At 34.1% G+C, this 19,751-nt stretch overlaps 2 protein-coding genes across 2 annotated transcripts; both read left to right on the top strand.

The window, feature by feature from the left end:
• The first annotated feature begins 6,107 nt into the window (after positions 1-6,107).
• Positions 6,108-13,472, top strand: LOC111457623 (protein TOPLESS). The gene is made up of 26 exons (XM_023099933.1): positions 6,108-6,255; positions 6,758-6,885; positions 6,994-7,173; positions 7,252-7,365; positions 7,435-7,593; positions 7,839-8,016; positions 8,090-8,216; positions 8,337-8,446; positions 8,564-8,729; positions 8,857-8,966; positions 9,045-9,114; positions 9,194-9,267; positions 9,345-9,440; positions 9,526-9,621; positions 9,713-9,840; positions 9,965-10,199; positions 10,295-10,456; positions 10,549-10,650; positions 10,797-10,943; positions 11,117-11,227; positions 11,316-11,495; positions 11,578-11,706; positions 11,789-11,884; positions 12,145-12,333; positions 12,428-12,594; positions 12,924-13,472. Exons 2-26 carry the CDS (start codon positions 6,806-6,808, stop codon positions 13,135-13,137), a joined length of 3,420 nt encoding a protein of 1,139 aa, XP_022955701.1. The 5' UTR covers positions 6,108-6,255; positions 6,758-6,805; the 3' UTR covers positions 13,138-13,472.
• Positions 13,473-15,265: 1,793 nt separating this feature from the next.
• Positions 15,266-19,707, top strand: LOC111457746 (uncharacterized GTP-binding protein YjiA). The gene is made up of 10 exons (XM_023100131.1): positions 15,266-15,732; positions 16,333-16,398; positions 16,486-16,666; positions 16,806-17,002; positions 17,781-17,831; positions 17,918-18,009; positions 18,274-18,422; positions 18,836-18,918; positions 19,146-19,250; positions 19,480-19,707. Exons 1-10 carry the CDS (start codon positions 15,415-15,417, stop codon positions 19,615-19,617), a joined length of 1,380 nt encoding a protein of 459 aa, XP_022955899.1. The 5' UTR covers positions 15,266-15,414; the 3' UTR covers positions 19,618-19,707.
• Positions 19,708-19,751: the final 44 nt, after the last annotated feature.

Raw genomic sequence — 19,751 nt, 5'->3', positions numbered from 1 at the left:
AAATATTAGTCGATATTTTTTTGGCATAATTATTTTTATAATTATAATAATTAAATCCAACACAATAATAAACTATAATGACATAAAGCTTCATCCACCTTTATTTAATACATCAATCATATTCACCCAAAAAAAATGTCCTATGAATAATGTGAATTTGAAGCATTTAATGCAATATGGAAAGTCCAAATTTTAAGAATAAAAAAAAAATCAAATTATATTTAATAAAATATATTTATTTGGTATATATATATTCATAGCCATCATTATCTTTTATTTTTGCCACACATAAATTAAATATTTATTAAAAAAATAATTAAATTATTGCAAACCAATGGCCTTCTTTTGACCACGTTTGCATCATGTGGAGTCTATATTACACTGATGTTGATTGACAATAAAAACATTTTCAAATTTATTTATTTTTTAATAATTTTACTACAAATTTTCATTATTTAAGTTTGGGATAAATAAATATTGAATTTTTAGTTATAATTCTTAATTATTTAATATTTAAATTTATTTTCTACAAAAGAGCTTAGTTAGTTTTAATTTAAAAAGAAAAGAAAATTAAAATTGTTATTTTTTATTTTTTGCAAATAATTTAGTAAATATATTCCTCAATTATTATTTTTTTTATTTTTGCAAATAAAAATCACATCAAACTCCAATTATTTTAAAAGACGGAACAAAAAAAAAAACGAATAAATATTATATTTGGCGAAAATTCCGGTGGGTCCAATTCCTTTTGTTTTGTTGTTGAAAAATCCCTTTCTAAATTAATTTTTATTACATAAACAAATAAAAAAAATTAAAAAATTAGACATAAACGGGTAAATTTAATTTTTTTAAGGTACAATCCTAAATTAAAATAAAAATAAATGGTATTTTAAGTTGAAAAATAAAAATAAAAACCTTTTTTTTTTGTTTTTAATATCAGATCTGAAAGTAGTATGATAATTAAAATTACTTCATTTTCATAGAGGAGAGAGAAAATTAAAATTAAAAAAAAAAAAAAAAAAAGTAGAAGGGGTCATTGATAGGGAGAGGTTGCTTTCCAAATAAAAGAAAAATAGACCCACTGTCTGACAACTGACATCTCTTCACAACGAGAAATGAGATTTACGATATATCGCGATACAATTACTACACGCCAATATCTCCTCCCGAAACATTCACTGCATTAATTAAAATAAAATTTATATTAGAGGAATAAATAAATAAATAAAATTTAAAAAAAAAAAAAAAAAGATATTGCCGAAAGTGATATCCCATCTCATCAATCCTCTTGTCCATTTGTGCATCAACTTTTATCTCCCAACACTTAATTTAATCATGTTCAAATCACTAATCAAATTTTCTTAATTTCTTTTTTCTTTTAATATTTTAATTCATTTTTTTTTAATTTCCCAAATTAAGTTTTAAATTATATTCATACTGTATTTGTCGGGTAAAGAATAAATTTAGTTTATAATATTTTATAATAAAAAAACACAAACTTTAAAAAAAAATTAAGTGGACGTGTACAGTATAGAACGATGATTTATTTGGCATTATTTAAGTCAATTCAAATTTAATACTTACGTATTATACTATCTTAATTAATTAAAAAAAAAAGTTGGATTTGATAAATAAGGAAACTAACAAATATTCTCATTAGTGATTTTATTCTCAAATTTGTTTATTTTTCAAAATTTGATTCTTTTTTATCCCATTTATATAACTACACTTATCATAATCTCTTTTATTTTATATTTTAAATAAAAATATTTAAAAAAAAAATTAAATTTGACCCTAAAATTATCGGGGTCGTATCAATTTAAATTGTATAGTTATTTAGTTCGTTTTTTTATTATTCGTTTACTCGGAAATTTTGATGTAATAAAGTTTCCATATACAAATTAACTATGAATAATTTTATCGAAATTTTTAACTCTTAAATGAATAAATTATTTAATAATTTATGAATCCTAAAATAATTTATTAAAAAAAAAAAAAAAAAAAACTAGGAATATCTTTTGCTTGATCTCTTTGTTAGGAAAAGTAATTATTAGTTCTTTAATAGGACCACCATGCCCTACTGCTTCCTAATTCTTTCTTTTTTTTCTAGAAGAATATATTTTTTAATTTCATTTAAATATTTGATTTAATAATTCATCTTTTCAAACTTTATATTCAATTATTAATTTACCTACTTTTTAATTTTTAATTTTTAATTTTTTAATATATACTTTTTATTTATTTTATGTGAATTGTAGCGATTTAATACTTTCTTAATAATAACTAATAATGTATTATTCAATAATTGGTGGGTCAATTATAATTTCTAAAATTACAACATTAAATCATGTTATTTATTGTAATTATTGTTGAGAATAGTGAGATAATAGTTGAGCTGAAAATAAAAAATAAAACTAATAAAAAAATCCACACGATTAGTTTCTTTATTTATTTTTTTTTTTTTTACTTTTTTTTTTTTTTTTTTTTTTTTTTGCTTTTTTGGAAAGGACTTTTCTTTGTTTAGCAAATGTCCCAAGTATTGATTCACCTAATAAACAATAAAAAGGAAAATTTTGGAGAACCGAACCTAATAGACGCACGTCCATCACTTCCATACGAGTTCATACCGACAACGAGCCTTTGCATATTCATTGTGGGCATAAAATCTCGTGGTTTTTATCTTGGATAAGAGTCATTACTTATATATACCATAGATCTCTCTCTTGTCTAACGAACCTGAGTTTTTTTTCGAGATCAATAACATGTGGGCAGAAATTTAAATATCTGATCAACTAGTTGAAACTGTAATTAAGTTGACATTTGACTATTTAGACTAGTTGGGTCGGATTGATTTTTGTAAATCTTTTTAAATATATATATTTTTTACGGTGAGATTTGACCTTTGATTTTAATTATAAAGAAAATTAACGGGTATTTAATTTATTGAGTTGGGCTCTAATTGACATCTTACACGTTTGAAAAATGTACTTCTTTTTAATTTTAAAATTGATCTTTAACAAATAATGTCTCAATCATAAAACCAATAAACAAATTCATTTACGGGTCTACATTATAGTACAAATTATTGCTCTTTACCAATAGGTGATATCAAATGCGTGGCACGACATAAATGTACGTTGATGTGATACTCATGTTCAATAATTTTTTTCAATATTCATTAATGGTAAGGACTATTAAAATTCATGAATTACAGTCCCAAGAACGAAATTGAATAAAAAAAGTTCAAATTATAAGACGTACGCTTACTCGTATACTATAACAATTATTCTTTAATCAGAAATTAATTTTTTTAATAAATTAATGATAGATTTTCATTTAAGATTTGTTCAAAATATTAAAAATTACTTTAGATTATTATAAATAAATAATAAAAATCATAACAATTATAATCACTAGGGTTGAGATAGAACATGTGGGACCCACCAGAGAGATTAAAAAATTCACACGCGCTGACTGACTGACTGACTAAAAAAGATCCAACAGTCACACAGAGAGAGATCAGTATTACATACAATCGTACGGTTCTAACTTACCCCCGACGGTTTCAAATCTGCTTACGCCCACACCGGATTATTTTAATTTTAAATTATTTTTTTCTACTTTTACCAATTTTTTTCGGGGGGCAAAAAACAGTCTGGGTCCCACCTGGCACAAAGTCGTCTGGTCATTTTTGTTCACCTGTCAGTCAAATCCGTGCAATCACGCGCTTCCACGGCGCGTTATGACTTTGTCGGCTTTTTTCTGAGTACAAGTCGTCGTCTCTTTTTAATGTTGTCTGTTCGGCAGGAATGTCTAATAATAATAAATAAATAAATAAATTATATTATTATTTCATCATTTATGGAAATGGATTTTCATTGTTATTGTTTTCTCTCCAACTAAAATTGGGGGAAAAAAAAAAAAACAAGAAAAGAGAAGAAAATGGTCCCTCTACCTAATTCTCATTAATAGCCCGGGGTCTCGAGGACGGTCCAATTCTATCTAAGTTCGGTCTAGAATTAAAGTTCAATTGGTATAGCTCGATCTTATTCATTTAGTCAATGAGTTGGCCTATTTGGACCATATCGACCGATCGTGTGAACTAACTTAATAGGCACGTGTATATATAGTATTTTATACGAAAGTAAACTTATTAAAAGCAGTTAGTACTCAATGGGTTGACCAAAGTTCGACACAAGGTTCGATCTAATGAACGTATTGCTTCTCATTTTAGTGGTTAGTTAACTTCTGTAGTCTCGTGTGAGTGTATGCAGACATAGTGTGTGTGATCGAGATACTCGCATAGTAGGTTTAATGTGCACGTGTTAATGATCACAGTCATTTGGGTTACTCAGTGAATATTATTAAGGTAAGAATGAGAGAATCTTTGATGGTCGACAAACCATTAGCATATGGACAGTTCATTATTGTAGTTAGCATATAGATAAAGAACGGTCGATCTGCACTTTAGAGATAAGTATACCAATGGAGCTAAACTCACGACAATATTAGACGAGGGAAGAATTAAAATAGATCTTAAAATATTTTAAAGATTAAATTTGGATTAAACATGATAATTAAGTAAAAGGAAAATATTAATATTTTAAATTTAAATAATTGAAAAAAATAATGGTTAGCCAATCAGAATTCAAAAGATGGGGCGCTAAACTCAAAAAGCCATGAAAATAATTTTCAGGCAAAAAAACGTACGTACTGCTGGAAAGGGACACGGGGCCCACGCTCACCTCTCTTACCAAACAGTCCCTACACATGCTTGTTAATTACGATTTTGCCACACACGTATTAATCTTGATTTGAAACAAGTTTCTCACGAAAAGTCGTGATATATCGTATTTCTTCTTCTCGTCTCGCAAATGATGGAACCGTAAAACTGTATCACGTGATATAATGAGTAACGCATCTCTTTGGAGTGGGTCCCACGGCTGTGTAAATTTTGACAAATCTGAGGGCCAACTTTTGCGGGTCCCTCTCCCGATAAATCTTGTCGTTTATTGGGGGATCTGAGCGACTAATTAAATTAATTAATTTATTTTCTGAATTTCGGAAGCCGGGAAGCCATCGTGGAACTCGCCGCCACCGTCTGATGCGGCGGAGAGTTGATCGAACATGGTTGACATTTTAATCCAACGGTTTGGATACTTCCCGAGCTGTGGATCCGTTTCACATCCGACCAGATCCATCCTAATACTCAAACTATTAATAAGCTTAATTAAATCGTTTAATATACTTATTTTCCGTTAATAAGCAAACATTATTTTAAAAATTTGGTTGAATTATATATAGAAAAATATATGAATATATATATAAAAAAAGAAAATTTTAAAGCATAACTAACCCATTAAATACCAATAATGGCAAAAAAGCTTATCTGTTATTTTAAATATTTATTTGAATTTTTTATGTTCACAATATTTTATAATTTTTTTGTGAGTAATTAGTAAAAATATGATTTTATTTAAATACGTGAACCTATTCATTATTTGACTTATTCTTAAAAAAAAAAAAGAGAATTTAATATTTAAAATTTTATTTTTTAATTTTATTTAAAAAAATGGAAATATATAGATCATGTTTGAGAGTTCTAGATTTTTGTTCTCTTATTTTACTAAAAAGGAAAAGCCTAGATTAGATAATTGCGGTAAAAAAAAAAAAGAAAAAAGAAAAAAGAAAAACAACATTTTAAGAATAAATTAATTAAAGAAAAATAAAATGGGAATTATTTAAAAGATTTGGAACCGTATTTTAACCACGGAGGTAAATAAAATATTTTATTTATTTAATTTTTTTTTCCTTTCCTATTCTTAGCTTGCAGATTCCGCGCCGATGAAGTCGACAAACTGAAGCCGGCTACGCGGGGCCCACTGAAACTGCACTTATTACGAATCGGGACTGTAGTTATAATGATAGCTTATTATATTTTTAATATTTTTTGTTATTTTATCCGTTGATAAGTAGGCGTGCTTATCATCTGCTTTAGCTGTCTTCTGGTCCCTATATAAAATCACCATTCTGCAAGTTCATGAATTCTTCTCTAGAGAGAGAGATAAGCTTAGGAGAGAGAAAAGAAGAAGAAGAAGAAAGAAGAGAGAGTGAAAGTCTTCATACTGAGAGAGAGAGAGAGAGAGAGAGAGAGAAAGAGAGAGAGAGAGAGAGAAAGCTTCTCTTAGCTCTCTCTCTGTTCTGAGTTTCTGTTTTTTTGTTCTCTGAACCAACCCTTCTCGTTTTGCTTTCAAGGTATGAGGAGCCTCTCTCTCTCTCTCTCTCTCTCTCTCAGTTTCTCTCTCGCTGTTTCTCTGTTTCTCGCTCTGTTCGACGAATCTATCACTTTAAGATAATCTTTCTTTTCTGGATTTATAATTTTTTTTAATTTTATTTATATGGTTGAACTATTAACCATCCTTTCTCTCTCCATTATTTGTTCTTTTGCATCTTCGATTCCCGTAGGGTTTAAAGCCGCTTTCTCTCTCTGTATATAGAAAACCCTAAAATTATTTTTGACTTTTCAACCAATTTTAGTCGAAGTAATATGCCTCTGCTAATTTCTTTTTGTCGTAATTTTATCTATTCCTTCGATTTTGTATCTATTTTGTTGGTTGCTGAACCCAATTTTGTTTCCATCGTGTTCTGATTTTCGGTCTGAGGAACAAAATTTCAGTGCTCCTTTTAATTTTCTGTTTGATTCTTTAGGTATTTTGCTCGATCTCTTACATATCTGTGTTCGATTCTTATTTTCCAGATCTAGCGGTTTTTTCTGCTAATACTGATAAAAACGGAGGCGGTAGTGATGTCGTCCCTCAGTAGGGAGCTGGTGTTCTTGATCTTACAGTTTCTCGATGAGGAAAAATTTAAGGAGACAGTTCACAAGTGGGATATTTTAGTCTTTTATTTTGGGTGCTTTTTTTGTGGATTAGTTTGTTTTTCAGAATTTGGTGCTTAAATTTGCAGCATTAATTGCTTTGTTTTCCAAAATAGGCTTGAGCAGGAATCTGGATTTTTCTTCAATATGAAATATTTTGAGGACGAGGTGCACAATGGGAACTGGGATGAAGTTGAGAAATACCTCTCTGGTTTTACCAAAGTTGATGACAATCGCTATTCAATGAAAATATTTTTTGAGATTAGGAAGCAGAAGTATCTCGAGGCATTGGACAAGTAAGCGCACATTTTCCATTTTGATGCTATTCTCTGTTTGCAAATTTGTTTATAGAACTTTTGTTGCAATTGTATCAGGCATGATCGCTCCAAGGCTGTAGATATTTTAGTAAAGGACTTAAAAGTTTTTTCCACGTTTAATGAAGAACTTTTCAAGGAGATTACTCAGCTATTGACGCTGGAGAATTTTAGGTATGGCATTACATCCATTGGATATGATTTTTAGAACAGCTAGTTGTTAATGTACTGCCTTATTAATAGGGAAAATGAACAACTATCGAAATATGGCGATACGAAGTCTGCACGAGCAATTATGTTGGTCGAGTTGAAGAAGCTAATTGAAGCAAATCCTTTGTTCCGGGATAAATTGCAGTTTCCTCACCTTAAGAACTCAAGATTGCGTACTCTTATCAATCAAAGGTGATTTATCTCCTGCATTTCTAGTTTTTATTCCACGAATCATTCACATTCTAACAATTATCTCATTCCAATACAAACACAGTTTTTTGCTTAATGAAAATTTATTTACCTGTGATTCAAAGTGTTGATTGTTAACATCTGTCATTACTTACTGACATTTTCTTGTTCTAAAAACTCGAAGCATTCATTTGTACTTGACGAATTTATTGTATAAATGAAACACTAAATCAAATTGTAAATTGCAGCTTAAATTGGCAGCATCAACTTTGTAAAAACCCTAGACCAAATCCAGATATTAAAACCCTTTTTGTGGATCATTCTTGTGGACAACCAAATGGTGCTCGGGCTCCTTCGCCTGCAAACAATCCACTTCTTGGATCCTTACCCAAACCTGGAGGTTTTCCTCCTCTTGGAGCGCATGGGGTGGGTTATCTGTTGTAACTGTTAATCTCATTGACTTAACATGCACCTTAAAAAACTGTGTTTTTCTGTTCAGCCTTTTCAGCCCACGGCAGCACCAGTTCCAGCACCTCTTGCTGGTTGGATGTCCAATCCCTCAGCTGTTACTCATCCTGCCGTTTCTGGTGGAGGTGCCATTGGTCTTGGTGCTCCATCTATCCCGGGTAAGTTTATTTCCTATGTTTTTAAGTGCTTTATAGTTATTGACTTGTCATGCTGATGTAAGCTACTGTAAGGGTCTTGTATGATTGAGAGTTTTTTTTTAATAAAAAATTTCTTTGTAGCTGCTTTGAAACATCCACGGACTCCTCCAACTAATCCTTCTGTAGAATACCCTTCTGCTGACTCTGAACATGTTTCTAAAAGGCCAAAACCTATGGGGATGTCTGATGAGGTAATTTAGTTTTTCCTTCATTTTATGTTCTCATGATTCTAGACCAATTCCAGAAAAGTCAGACCTGTGCACAACTTATGTTTTGTTCATACTGCCTCTTTTTTCCATATAATGAAGGTAAATCTACCAGTTAATGTTCTGCCAGTATCATTTGCTGGTCATGGTCATGCACAAGCTTTTAATGCTCCAGATGATTTGCCGAAGAACGTTGTGCGAACACTGAATCAAGGGTCATCTCCAATGAGCATGGATTTCCATCCTGTCCAACAAACTCTGCTTCTTGGTATATTTAAATTTATTTGGTATTATCTAACTTTTAAACTATCAATATAATAATGTATCTGTAGATGATATCTTTATTTGGGCATTCCTATCAAAATTGACAAATATGAAGAAAAATCTCTTTTCAGTTGGCACAAATGTGGGTGAAATAGGCTTATGGGAAGTTGGATCTAGGGAGCGACTTATTTCAAAGAGTTTTAAAGTCTGGGATCTCAATGCATGTTCAATGCCTTTACAGGTATTCTGTGTATACTAATGTTGCAGATTACATCTTATCACAATTAGTGAAATCTGAGTTTATCTTGATGATTTCCAGGCAGCTCTACTTAAAGAGCCTGATGTATCAGTGAACCGTGTTATTTGGAGCCCCGATGGTTCTTTATTTGGTAAGATAGTATGTTTCCTTGTAAATTTTATGTTATCAAAGTGAGCGTTGGTTGTTGAATAAATGCCAATCTGGTATAGGTGTTGCCTATTCGAGGCACATTGTTCAAATATACTCCTATCATGGTGGGGATGACATGCGACAGCACCTGGAGGTGTGTATGATTAAGTGTATTGTATCGATTGTTTACTCTTCCCGTTTTGTAGAATGACACTGAAATTTGTAAATCAGATTGATGCTCATGTCGGTGGAGTTAATGATCTAGCGTTCTCTAACCCCAATAAACAACTTTGCGTCATAACATGCGGGGATGACAAGACGATTAAAGTAAGTCTTATTTCTTATTTGGGTCATTAAATGAAGGGAAAAGGGATTCCGTTTGTTGACAATACTCCTCTTTGGATGTTGTTAGGTCTGGGATGCTGGAAATGGTGCAAGACAATTTACATTTGAAGGCCACGAGGCTCCTGTTTACTCTGTTTGCCCTCACTACAAGGAAAGCATTCAGGTTTGCCCTTGATGTGCAACCCAAGTTTTTGTGAGACTGCTTGATGCTTATTCTGCCTAATCTGCTACACGTATGTTTTTGTCTCTCTTAGTTCATCTTTTCAACAGCACTGGATGGAAAGATAAAGGCGTGGCTATATGATAATATGGGCTCACGAGTTGATTATGATGCTCCTGGACGTTGGTGCACAACCATGGCATACAGTGCAGATGGTACTAGGTGTGTCATACTTACTCAGTTGTATTGGGGGATGCTTGGACTTGCCTTTTTTTGGTCCATAGTATAGAAGTTTAAAGAATTGTTATTTCTATCTCACTTTTTCGTTTGGTCATGGGTGTTTTAGGCTCTTCTCATGTGGGACAAGTAAAGATGGAGAGTCCTATATTGTTGAATGGAATGAGAGTGAAGGAGCTGTTAAGAGAACTTATCAAGGGTTCCGCAAGCGGTCTCTAGGTGTTGTACAATTTGATACGACGAAAAATCGGTTTTTGGCTGCTGGTGATGATTTCTCCATTAAATTTTGGGACATGGACAATGTTCAACTTCTAACGACTGTTGATGCTGATGGCGGGCTGCCGGTAAGTTTTCATGCAAGTAAACTGGAAAATTGAAAACTATAGTTGACAGTTGCTTATTTCTTACTGTTTTCTTTTCATTCCTCTCAATATCGTAGGCAAGTCCACGCATCCGCTTTAACAAGGATGGCACCCTTTTAGCTGTTTCTGGCAATGAGAATGGAATTAAAATCTTGGCTAATGTGGATGGAGTCCGGCTACTAAGAACATTTGAAAATCTTTCATATGATGCATCTAGAACGTCAGAGGCTGGGACAAAGGTAGATTGATTGTATGTTTTAATTAACGTGACCCTTCACCATATTGTTAACTCTTCTGCTAAATATCTAATTTACATTGTTTGAATTTTCAGCCCACAATAAATCCAATCTCAGCTGCTGCAGCTGTGGCAGCAGCAGCCGCAGCTGGTAGTGCCTCCGATAGAGGCGCCTCTGTCGTCACCATGGCTGGAGTGGTTGGTGTTGCTTAATAGAAAATTAATGTTTTTAGTAGGAGCTTGTTTATTTTTATGTCTCCATGCATGTATGAATAAATCATGAAAACATTAACTCACACTTTCTCTTACCAATTCATTTAACATCAAGCCTATAAATCTGCCAGGCTGGGGATACCCGAAGTTTGGGGGATGTGAAACCTAGAATTCCTGAAGATTCAAATGACAAGTCAAAGATTTGGAAGCTCACTGAAATTAACGAACCATCTCAATGTAGATCCTTGAGGCTGCCTGAGAACGTACGAGTAAACAAGGTAAGTCATTCACGCTATACGTTGAAATTTAGCTTTCATTCCTTTTCATATTGCTTCTCTAAATTGAGTTATAGAGTGTCTTTTGGGTTTAGTTTGAGCATCGGTAGCTTGAGATTTTCTGGGGATCCTTTGTTATTTCTTCTCTGACTATGCCTTGTTCTTGATGTACTCAGATATCTAGGTTGATCTACACAAATTCTGGAAGTGCAATCTTGGCATTAGCATCAAATGCAATTCATCTGCTATGGAAATGGACGCGAAGCGAGCGTAATTCAACTGGCAAGGTATCATAAGATATTATGTTGTCAGTTTTCTGTTTGCTATCTGGAGCCTCTTTTCATTCGGCATAATCAACACTTTCCCATCTTGCAGGCAACTGCAAATGTTTTGCCGCAATTATGGCAACCATCAAGTGGCATTCTAATGACCAACGATGTTGCTGACACTAGTTCTGAAGAGGCTGTGCCCTGCTTCGCTTTATCTAAAAACGATTCTTACGTCATGTCAGCTTCTGGTGGAAAGATATCCCTCTTCAATATGATGACATTTAAGGTAACTTATATTACCTTTTGATCGGTCATTGCAATTATTTTCCAGTGAGTTATACCTATGTCAACCTTCCTTGCAACTGCAGACAATGACAACTTTCATGCCGCCACCACCTGCTGCCACATTCCTTGCCTTTCACCCACAAGATAACAATATAATTGCCATTGGCATGGATGATTCCACAATTCAAATTTATAATGTCCGTGTGGATGAGGTATAATACCCTCTGGAACCCACCTATTCTCTAATTAAACCTTGTGGCAATCATTATGCAATCAAATCTTTGGATGCTGCAGGTAAAGAGCAAGCTTAAAGGCCACTCTAAAAGAATAACTGGCTTGGCCTTCTCTCATTTACTGAATGTGCTAGTTTCATCCGGAGCTGATGCACAGGTATTTGACTATGCCATGTCGTTGGGTCTGTGAATTCTTTTTGTTGTATTGGTTTCACCTTATTCAGATATGTAGCAATCTAATTATGTGTCGAATTGCACGGGTTGACTGAAGACTGGCCCAGCATAAAGATTCTTGTAATTTGAGCTTTGCACCATTTATCTCAACTTCTTAGTGAACACGCCTTGCCCGTGTTTGGGCCTATCGATGTTTGGCGAATTCTTATATTTGAGCCACTTATTTATTTGTTGCTCATCCAGCTGTGTGTGTGGAGCTCTGATGGGTGGGAGAAGCAGAGAACAAGAGTCTTACAGCTTCCAAATGGGAGGCCATTATCCTCCCAGTCTGACACTCGTGTACAGTTTCATCAGGACCAGGCGCACTTTCTTGTCGTGCACGAGACTCAGATTGCAATATACGAGACTACAAAGCTCGAGTGTGTAAAGCAGGTCCTTCTTTTACCCCCTATCCTGTTCGTTCATCTGTTCTTTGTTTGTTGAAACAACGCCTTACCCACTTCTCTGTTGTTAATTTACATTTTAGTGGACGCCACGGGAATCTGGTGCACCAATCTCTCATGCAACATTCTCTTGCGACAGTCAAATGATATATGCCAGCTTCTTGGATGCAACTGTCTGCGTGTTTACCGTTGCTAATCTCAGATTACGTTGTCGAATTAGTCCTTCAGCTTATCTTCCTGCTAGTGTGAGGTATTTCTCTCACTCCGCCTTGCAGTTTAGGTAATGCTCCCGCTTTAAGGGTATGCATAAGCGGGTAAAGTTTTGCTGTAATGAGCTCTCTTGGAATGGGCTTGTTGACTTGATCTGTTGGTTTATTCTGTCACCTGTTCGTCATCTCTTTTATTTTAAAAAGCATAGGATGAGTTAAAAGGATACAAATAGCGTGCTGCGAATGAAAAACACAATGTTAGCTTCAGCTAAACATGATGAGAATGTTCTGCTCGGCGGTTCTTACTTGTTCAAATTTCGAACTCACCATCTCCATTTTTTCTTACCTTTCATTCTATCATTCTTTTCAGCAATGCTTCCGTACAACCACTAGTGATTGCAGCACATCCCCAAGAAGCAAACCAATTTGCTTTAGGGCTGTCAGATGGCGGGGTTCATGTCTTCGAACCCCTCGAATCCGAAGGAAAATGGGGTGTGCCTCCTCCCATCGAAAATGGATCAGCATCAAGTGTGCCGACGACTCCATCAGTTGGAGCTTCAGGTTCAGATCAAGCCCCAAGATGATCAAGCCAGCTAGCACGAGTACTTTTACATGCTTGGTTGCTGGCTCTCCAACTTTAGGTATACTTCAGATTTTAACTGGTTGACCTTTTTTTTTCTTCCTCCTGGGAACATTTGTTAGCGCCATGTTGGTTGTATTTTGTAATTTTTTTTAAAAAAATTTTTATGGTTGATTTTTCATTTCCCCCAGTTTGTTGTTCATGATATGTAGTTTTACTCAAGGAAACAGCAAAAAGATGTAGATTTTATCTTCTTTCCTCTGATTCTGTGTAAGTTAACATTCTGCAGGAGTATTACTAATTGTCAAAGTGACCTTCTTACTCATAATTCTTTGTCAATTTTTCTTCTCTTCCCTTCATAAACCTATACTGTTATTAGCTCCCCATGGTGCCCCCCCGACTCCATTTTTACTTGATTGTGTTGTTCATTGCTTGAGTTGTGTACTGGTTGGTTGCATATTTGCTCAACTTAAATTGGAGTTCATTTGCATAGTTAGGTTCTATCAGTCAAAAGATTTCTAAGCATTGGAGACTTAATTTCAGTTTGGAGTGGAAGAATCCTTTGGTGATACCATGGTGTAAGAGATATTGCCTCAACAAGCTCAACAAATTCGGTCATAGATTGGTGATTCCCGATTGCCATCATGGTTCGGTTCGGTCGTGTGGTCATGGACAATAACCTTAATCCCTACTTCCTCATTGAGTACAAAGGCATAGGATTTTGCCTTGAATAAATGGGGAGGGAGGGGGATGTGGAAGCTCTGCATCTATCAGACTGAGGAGCGTTTGCTTCGCTAATGGTGATATTTTGACAGTGAAATGACTCATTGTCAATTGGTTCTACTAAATCCAAAGTCCAATAGATAGGGTTTGTGGCCTTATTTTCATCTACGAAGGCATAGAAAATACCTTGACCCAATGTTCGAGTACTAGGCGATACAGCGCTGAAGTAACTCATGCTATACTCCCAGGAAAAGCTTGAACTACCTTCAACAAAAGGGTACCTGTACCCGAAACCGACACAGGTGGGTAGGTAGAGAATACCTAGGGGTGCGAGACAACTCTCACAAAGGCGGTCGCAGAGTCTAAGACCGTTCAAATGAAGTAAAAACTATGTTTAAACTAGAAATTTGTTAGAATGTTGACTGAATTTTTATAAAAATTTGAGATATGTGTAATAACATATTACTCAAGGAAATGAACGATTCATTCTAGTTGCATAAGTATTAAGAAACAATTTAATTTTATTATAAATTAAAATATAGCATCCATATGAGAGCAAAAACTTAATCTTTGTAGAAATTGTAGCTAGCAAGTCTTATACCTGAAAGAAGAACGAAAGAATTCGATAAATTTTCTTGTGAGGTTGGAGATAAACTCTACCATATTTAAAATAATATATTTTAATATTGAATATATTAAAAAAAAAAATCATCTTTAGATAAAATATTTCAAGTATTTATCTAATTTGAATTTCATTTAAATTTTAAATATATATATATATTTATTTAATTAATGTATCAAATATAATAAATATATTTTTTTAAATATTAATTTCTAACCCTTTAAATCAAATACATTTTTCTCATTTATATAAAATATTAATTAGAATTTTCAAATTTTCTTTTAATTAAATTTTTTTTTTGTAGGTCGGTGTGTGACAATGCATAACATAAAATTAATTAATTAACTTCTTAATCGATTTTCATGCATTTCAGATATAATTGAACTCTTGTGAATAAATGGTGTGGAAGGAAATAGATTCTTCTCAAATCAAATTTATTATAATAACCTTAACCGTGAATCCTACCTAATTTTATGTAAATACACAATATAAAATAATAAATTATTTTATTAATAAATAAGAAAATATTCAATTAGAAAAATTAACTCCATGTTTCCATGTCTCAAATTTTATACAAAAAGATGAAAACTTTGAAATATATATGAACGATAAATTACAGTAATATAAATTTAAAAAAATAGAGGTATTTTTTATTTTGTTATTTATTTATAATTTAGCATTTTTTACTAAAAAAAAAAAAAAAAAGCTAAATTTTGCATTTTGAGACGAAATGAAAAATAAAAAATAATAAAAAAGAAAAAATAAAATGTAATGAAATATCTAGAGGCGAGGAAGAAGGGTTGGACGCATGCGTCATCGGGAAGCATCCTCAAAATAATCTTCATCCTTCTTCTCCCTCTTCTTCATCTTCTTCCTCTTCTTCGTTTTGAATTCTGATACAGATACCATTTTCTTATCTTCTTCACTTCCCCGGCAATGGCTTCCATTTCTCTGGACATTGCTTCCGCCGCCTTTATGACCCTCGCTTCTACCCGCTCCAACCGTATTTCTACCCGCCTTCCTTCTGCTTTTCTCCCTTTTCGCCCTTTCACCTTCACTCTCACGTCTTTTCAATCACCACCTCTCGCCCCCCTCCACTTCTCTGTCGCGTCCAAACGAACCTCGCGAAGATTCTCGGTCGCCTCCACACCTACTCCCACATCGGAGAGCGATGAATCCGATGTTTTGACGAAGATTCCTCCCGATGACCGGATTCCAGCTACGATTATCACTGGATTTTTGGGTTCTGGGAAGGTATGAACTCTCTCTCTCTCTCTCTCTCTCTCTCTCATTCTACGGTTGCGTGCGTACGTTTCTGTGTGGTGGACCGTTTTAGTTCTCTATGAACTATGAGAGTAGAGTTCGGAGTGTTGTTTTGGTGTCTTATGCTGTTCGGATTGGTATTAAGGGAGTGTTTCCCTAAATCAGTTCCGAAAATATAGTTCAAATCCTAAAAATAGAGAGGTTATTGATGAAATGAATTTCACTCTGAATTCTAGGGGCTTTTGTTTGTTTCCATTTACATCTTATAGATCCTTGTTTTGGGTTTTTTTTTTTCTTTTCATTTCCATGAAATTTCCAATCCTGCTGTTTGTTTACTTGTCGCCCTTAGAGTTAAACAATATGAGGGGCAGAGGATTCGAACCTTTAACCCTTTGATATATGTTTTATGCTAGTTTAACTATGATTATGATTGAATTTGAGTCTTTGAAGCAAAGAAGTGGCTTAGAAGAATTGCAATTATTCATCAACTACTTCGGGACAAAATGAGGGATTATTTCGTTAAGTTTCTAACAGTGGACAGTGCATTGGGTTATTATTTGGAAAATATAAGAAAAGTTTTGGATCTTGCAGACAACGTTACTTAACCATATATTAACAGCAGAGCATGGGAAGCGAATTGCGGTTATTGAAAATGAGGTACGAGATAAAACTTTCTGTGCATGATCGCACGACTCCGTCTTCTGAATTATATATTTAACTTTGTGTCATGTCTTAAAACTACAGTTCGGAGAAGTAGATATCGATGGTTCTTTGGTTGCTGCAAAAACAACTGGTGCTGAGGATATTGTTATGTTGAATAACGGATGTCTTTGCTGCACTGTGAGGGGTGATCTTGTCCGGATGATATCAGAGCTGGTTAATAAGAAGAAAGGAAAATTTGACCATATTGTGATCGAGACTACAGGTATGAAGAGTCTCTCAATCACGAGAATGGATTCGTTGTGTAGCAACAAACGCACGTCTGTCGTATTTATTTATGATAATTTCATGTGACGTTTTCTAATATATTCTCTAATATTCTATTACATCATTGGAATATGTAGGATTGGCAAATCCATCACCAATCATTCAGACATTTTATGCCGAGGACTCGGTTTTTAATGATGTGAAGTTGGATGGTGTTGTCACGTTAGTTGATGCCAAACATGCGGCATTTCACTTGGATGAAGTTAAGCCGGAAGGAATTGTCAATGAGGCTGTAGAACAAATTGCTTATGCTGATCGAATCATAGTAAACAAGGTATTCATGATAGACGACTGTTTTAGCCCCTCGAGATATAATGTTCAAACAAGTCAAATTAATTTGCGAGTGGGTTTTTCCCCAAAACCCAAGCATGTTCACAATTTTATACACTAAATTTAGTGCCATAAGTTTTTTTAATCCCGTGGCAATTTTAATAGAAAGTCTGCTTATTATTCTGATTGTAAGGATTGTGCATTCAAGTTAATGTCAATGTCTGCCCAACTGATAATGTAATTTAGAAAATTTGGTTGTGGTACTCTTTAACTAGGTGTCACAATCGCTCTCTGTCAAGACTCGCAACACGATTGTGCAGCACTTACCTTTACTCTCACCCTCGAGTAAGTCACAAACTAGAATTTGGGTCACCGGCCTCTAGCCCTGTTCTTAAGAAAAGGTTTTAGCAAATGAGAAAATAGAAAGTTTTAGAAAACGTTTGGAAATTGATTTTAGAAAGCATGTTATAGGTTAGCAAGCAAATAAGTAACAACTACGACTTAGATAGCATATAACCCGAGTTGGAAGAATTTATAGCTAGTCATATCCCTTTATAGTACATTTTGAGTCATTTCAGCCTTGGTAGATGTAGATATGATTTTGATGATTTTGACGAACGATCGTACACCCCCAAATTGACATAACAAACAAAAATGGTACTGATCTAACTATATGAATTAAACAAGGAAAGTTGAATAGCAACCTTAACATTTTTAATTGAAGTGATTTTTAGTTTTTGGGCAAAATGCTGGGCTAATTCATGAACTGTATACCCCACTAGACTGATCTTGTTGGCGAGCCACAAATTGCTGATCTGGTCCAACGGATAAAGGTTAGTAACACTCGACACTTCTTTTTGTATATTGATTCATTAGCTTCCGAATACGTCATTTATGTTCTTTTTTCTTCCGATGGTAGAAAATAAACCGGATGGCTGAACTGAAGAGGACAAAGTATGGCAAGGTTGACTTGGATTATGTTCTTGGGATAGGAGGCTTTGATTTGGAGAGGTAGTTTCATCCCATCTAAAATTATTTCCATCGTCATTGAAAGAACTCTGATTCTTTTGTCATCACTCTTTCTGAATGCTAACATCTTGTTGGATACAAGTATTCATTTTTATTCACCTTTATATTCCATTTATTGTGTTAGTTACATTTGTCTTATTGCCATTTTTTATCGTCCTGGTACTAATTTGTTCATACTTACCATTCCTGCTTAATTTTGAATGGTTAAGTTTGGATCTTCTCCTCATCCTCTTTTCATCTTTTCAGGATAGATAGTGCCGTTGATACTGAATCGAAGGAAGACCATGCCAGTCATAGTCACCATGACGAGCACGAGCACGAGCACGAGCACGAGCACGAGCACGACCATGATCATGACCATCACCACCACAATCATGAACATGACCACAAGCACGGTAAAATTATGCGCCCATATAATCATGTCACATCCATTCTGCATTATTTGACTGATACATTTTATATTCAGCCCTGCTAGTCTTCAATCAAATTGTCTTTTGGAGATTCGTTCATACATGGCTAGCCTCATGATTTTTGCCTTCTATTCTGTGAACATCATCCAGATTTTTATTGACGTTTTACCGAATCAAGTTCATTTTACAGCAAGAATTTACAAAGAACTCGCGTATTTTGTTCTCATTTATAACGTCCCTATTGGTGAATTAAACTTGCTTACGACTTTATAACACATTACTCAAAATGCAATGCTTGAATAGATTGCTCAGCATCTTGATCATGGAAGTGTAGTACTAAGTCTTTGCACATCCTTAGTTTTCTGATCTAGCGTCATTTTTTCAACTGTTCACTGCAGATCATCATTCGCACGATCACACGCACGACCCTGGCGTTTCTTCTGTCAGTATTGTCTGTGAAGGAATCTTGGATCTTGAGAAGGTTGGTGTCGAGATGGTTTTTTTTTTTGTCATCAAAAATGAACTCTAGTATTCTTTTCATTGGATTAATAATTTTTTCATGCCTTCCCGTATTAAGAATGTTTCATGAGTATTTTCTTTAACTATCGTTTCTTCATATACGATGTCGATGGGTATCAATAAAATCGATAAATACTAGCTTGTTTTGCTCAACTGAAAGATTTTCACCTTTTTGTTGGTATCGATCAGGCAAACATGTGGCTCGGTACGTTATTGTTAGACCGTAGTGATGACATATACCGGATGAAAGGTCTCCTATCAGTTCAGGGTATGGATGAGCGATTCGTGTTTCAGGTGAGTGAGAAAAATCAATGAAACTAATGACTAATGATGTTTTCCTGTTCCCATGACTGAACAAATCTATGCTTCACTAAACCCCATCAAACATAACTTAGGTCATCTTTAGTTTTTTAGTTCATGGTGTCAATTTTATAAGATTCATAGTATTAATTCCCTTCTCTTCGTTTACACATCAGAATGTTTTTCGAGTTCGGTAATGTGTTCTTTCCGTTGGGTGTGACAGGGTGTTCATGATATATTCCAAGGTTCGCCCGATCGATTATGGGGTCCAGATGAGCCGAGAATCAACAAGATTGTGTTTATAGGAAAAAACTTGGATGCAGAAGAGTTGGAGAAAGGCTTCAAAGCTTGTTTACTGTGATAACCTGATTATTTATGGAAACATAACATGATTTTGGAAAAAATATTGCATTTGAACCATTAATAGAGTTTTTTTGTTTGTTCTCCTCCATTTTAATGATAGCAATAACTAATATTATCAATATTATCAAATAC

This window comes from Cucurbita moschata, unplaced genomic scaffold, assembly GCF_002738365.1.
Source record: "Cucurbita moschata cultivar Rifu unplaced genomic scaffold, Cmos_1.0 Cmo_Scf00020, whole genome shotgun sequence".
NCBI classification, from domain to species: Eukaryota; Viridiplantae; Streptophyta; class Magnoliopsida; order Cucurbitales; family Cucurbitaceae; genus Cucurbita; species Cucurbita moschata.
The sequence above is the reverse complement of the archived record's forward strand: the minus strand, read 5'-3'. Positions and strand labels throughout refer to the sequence as shown.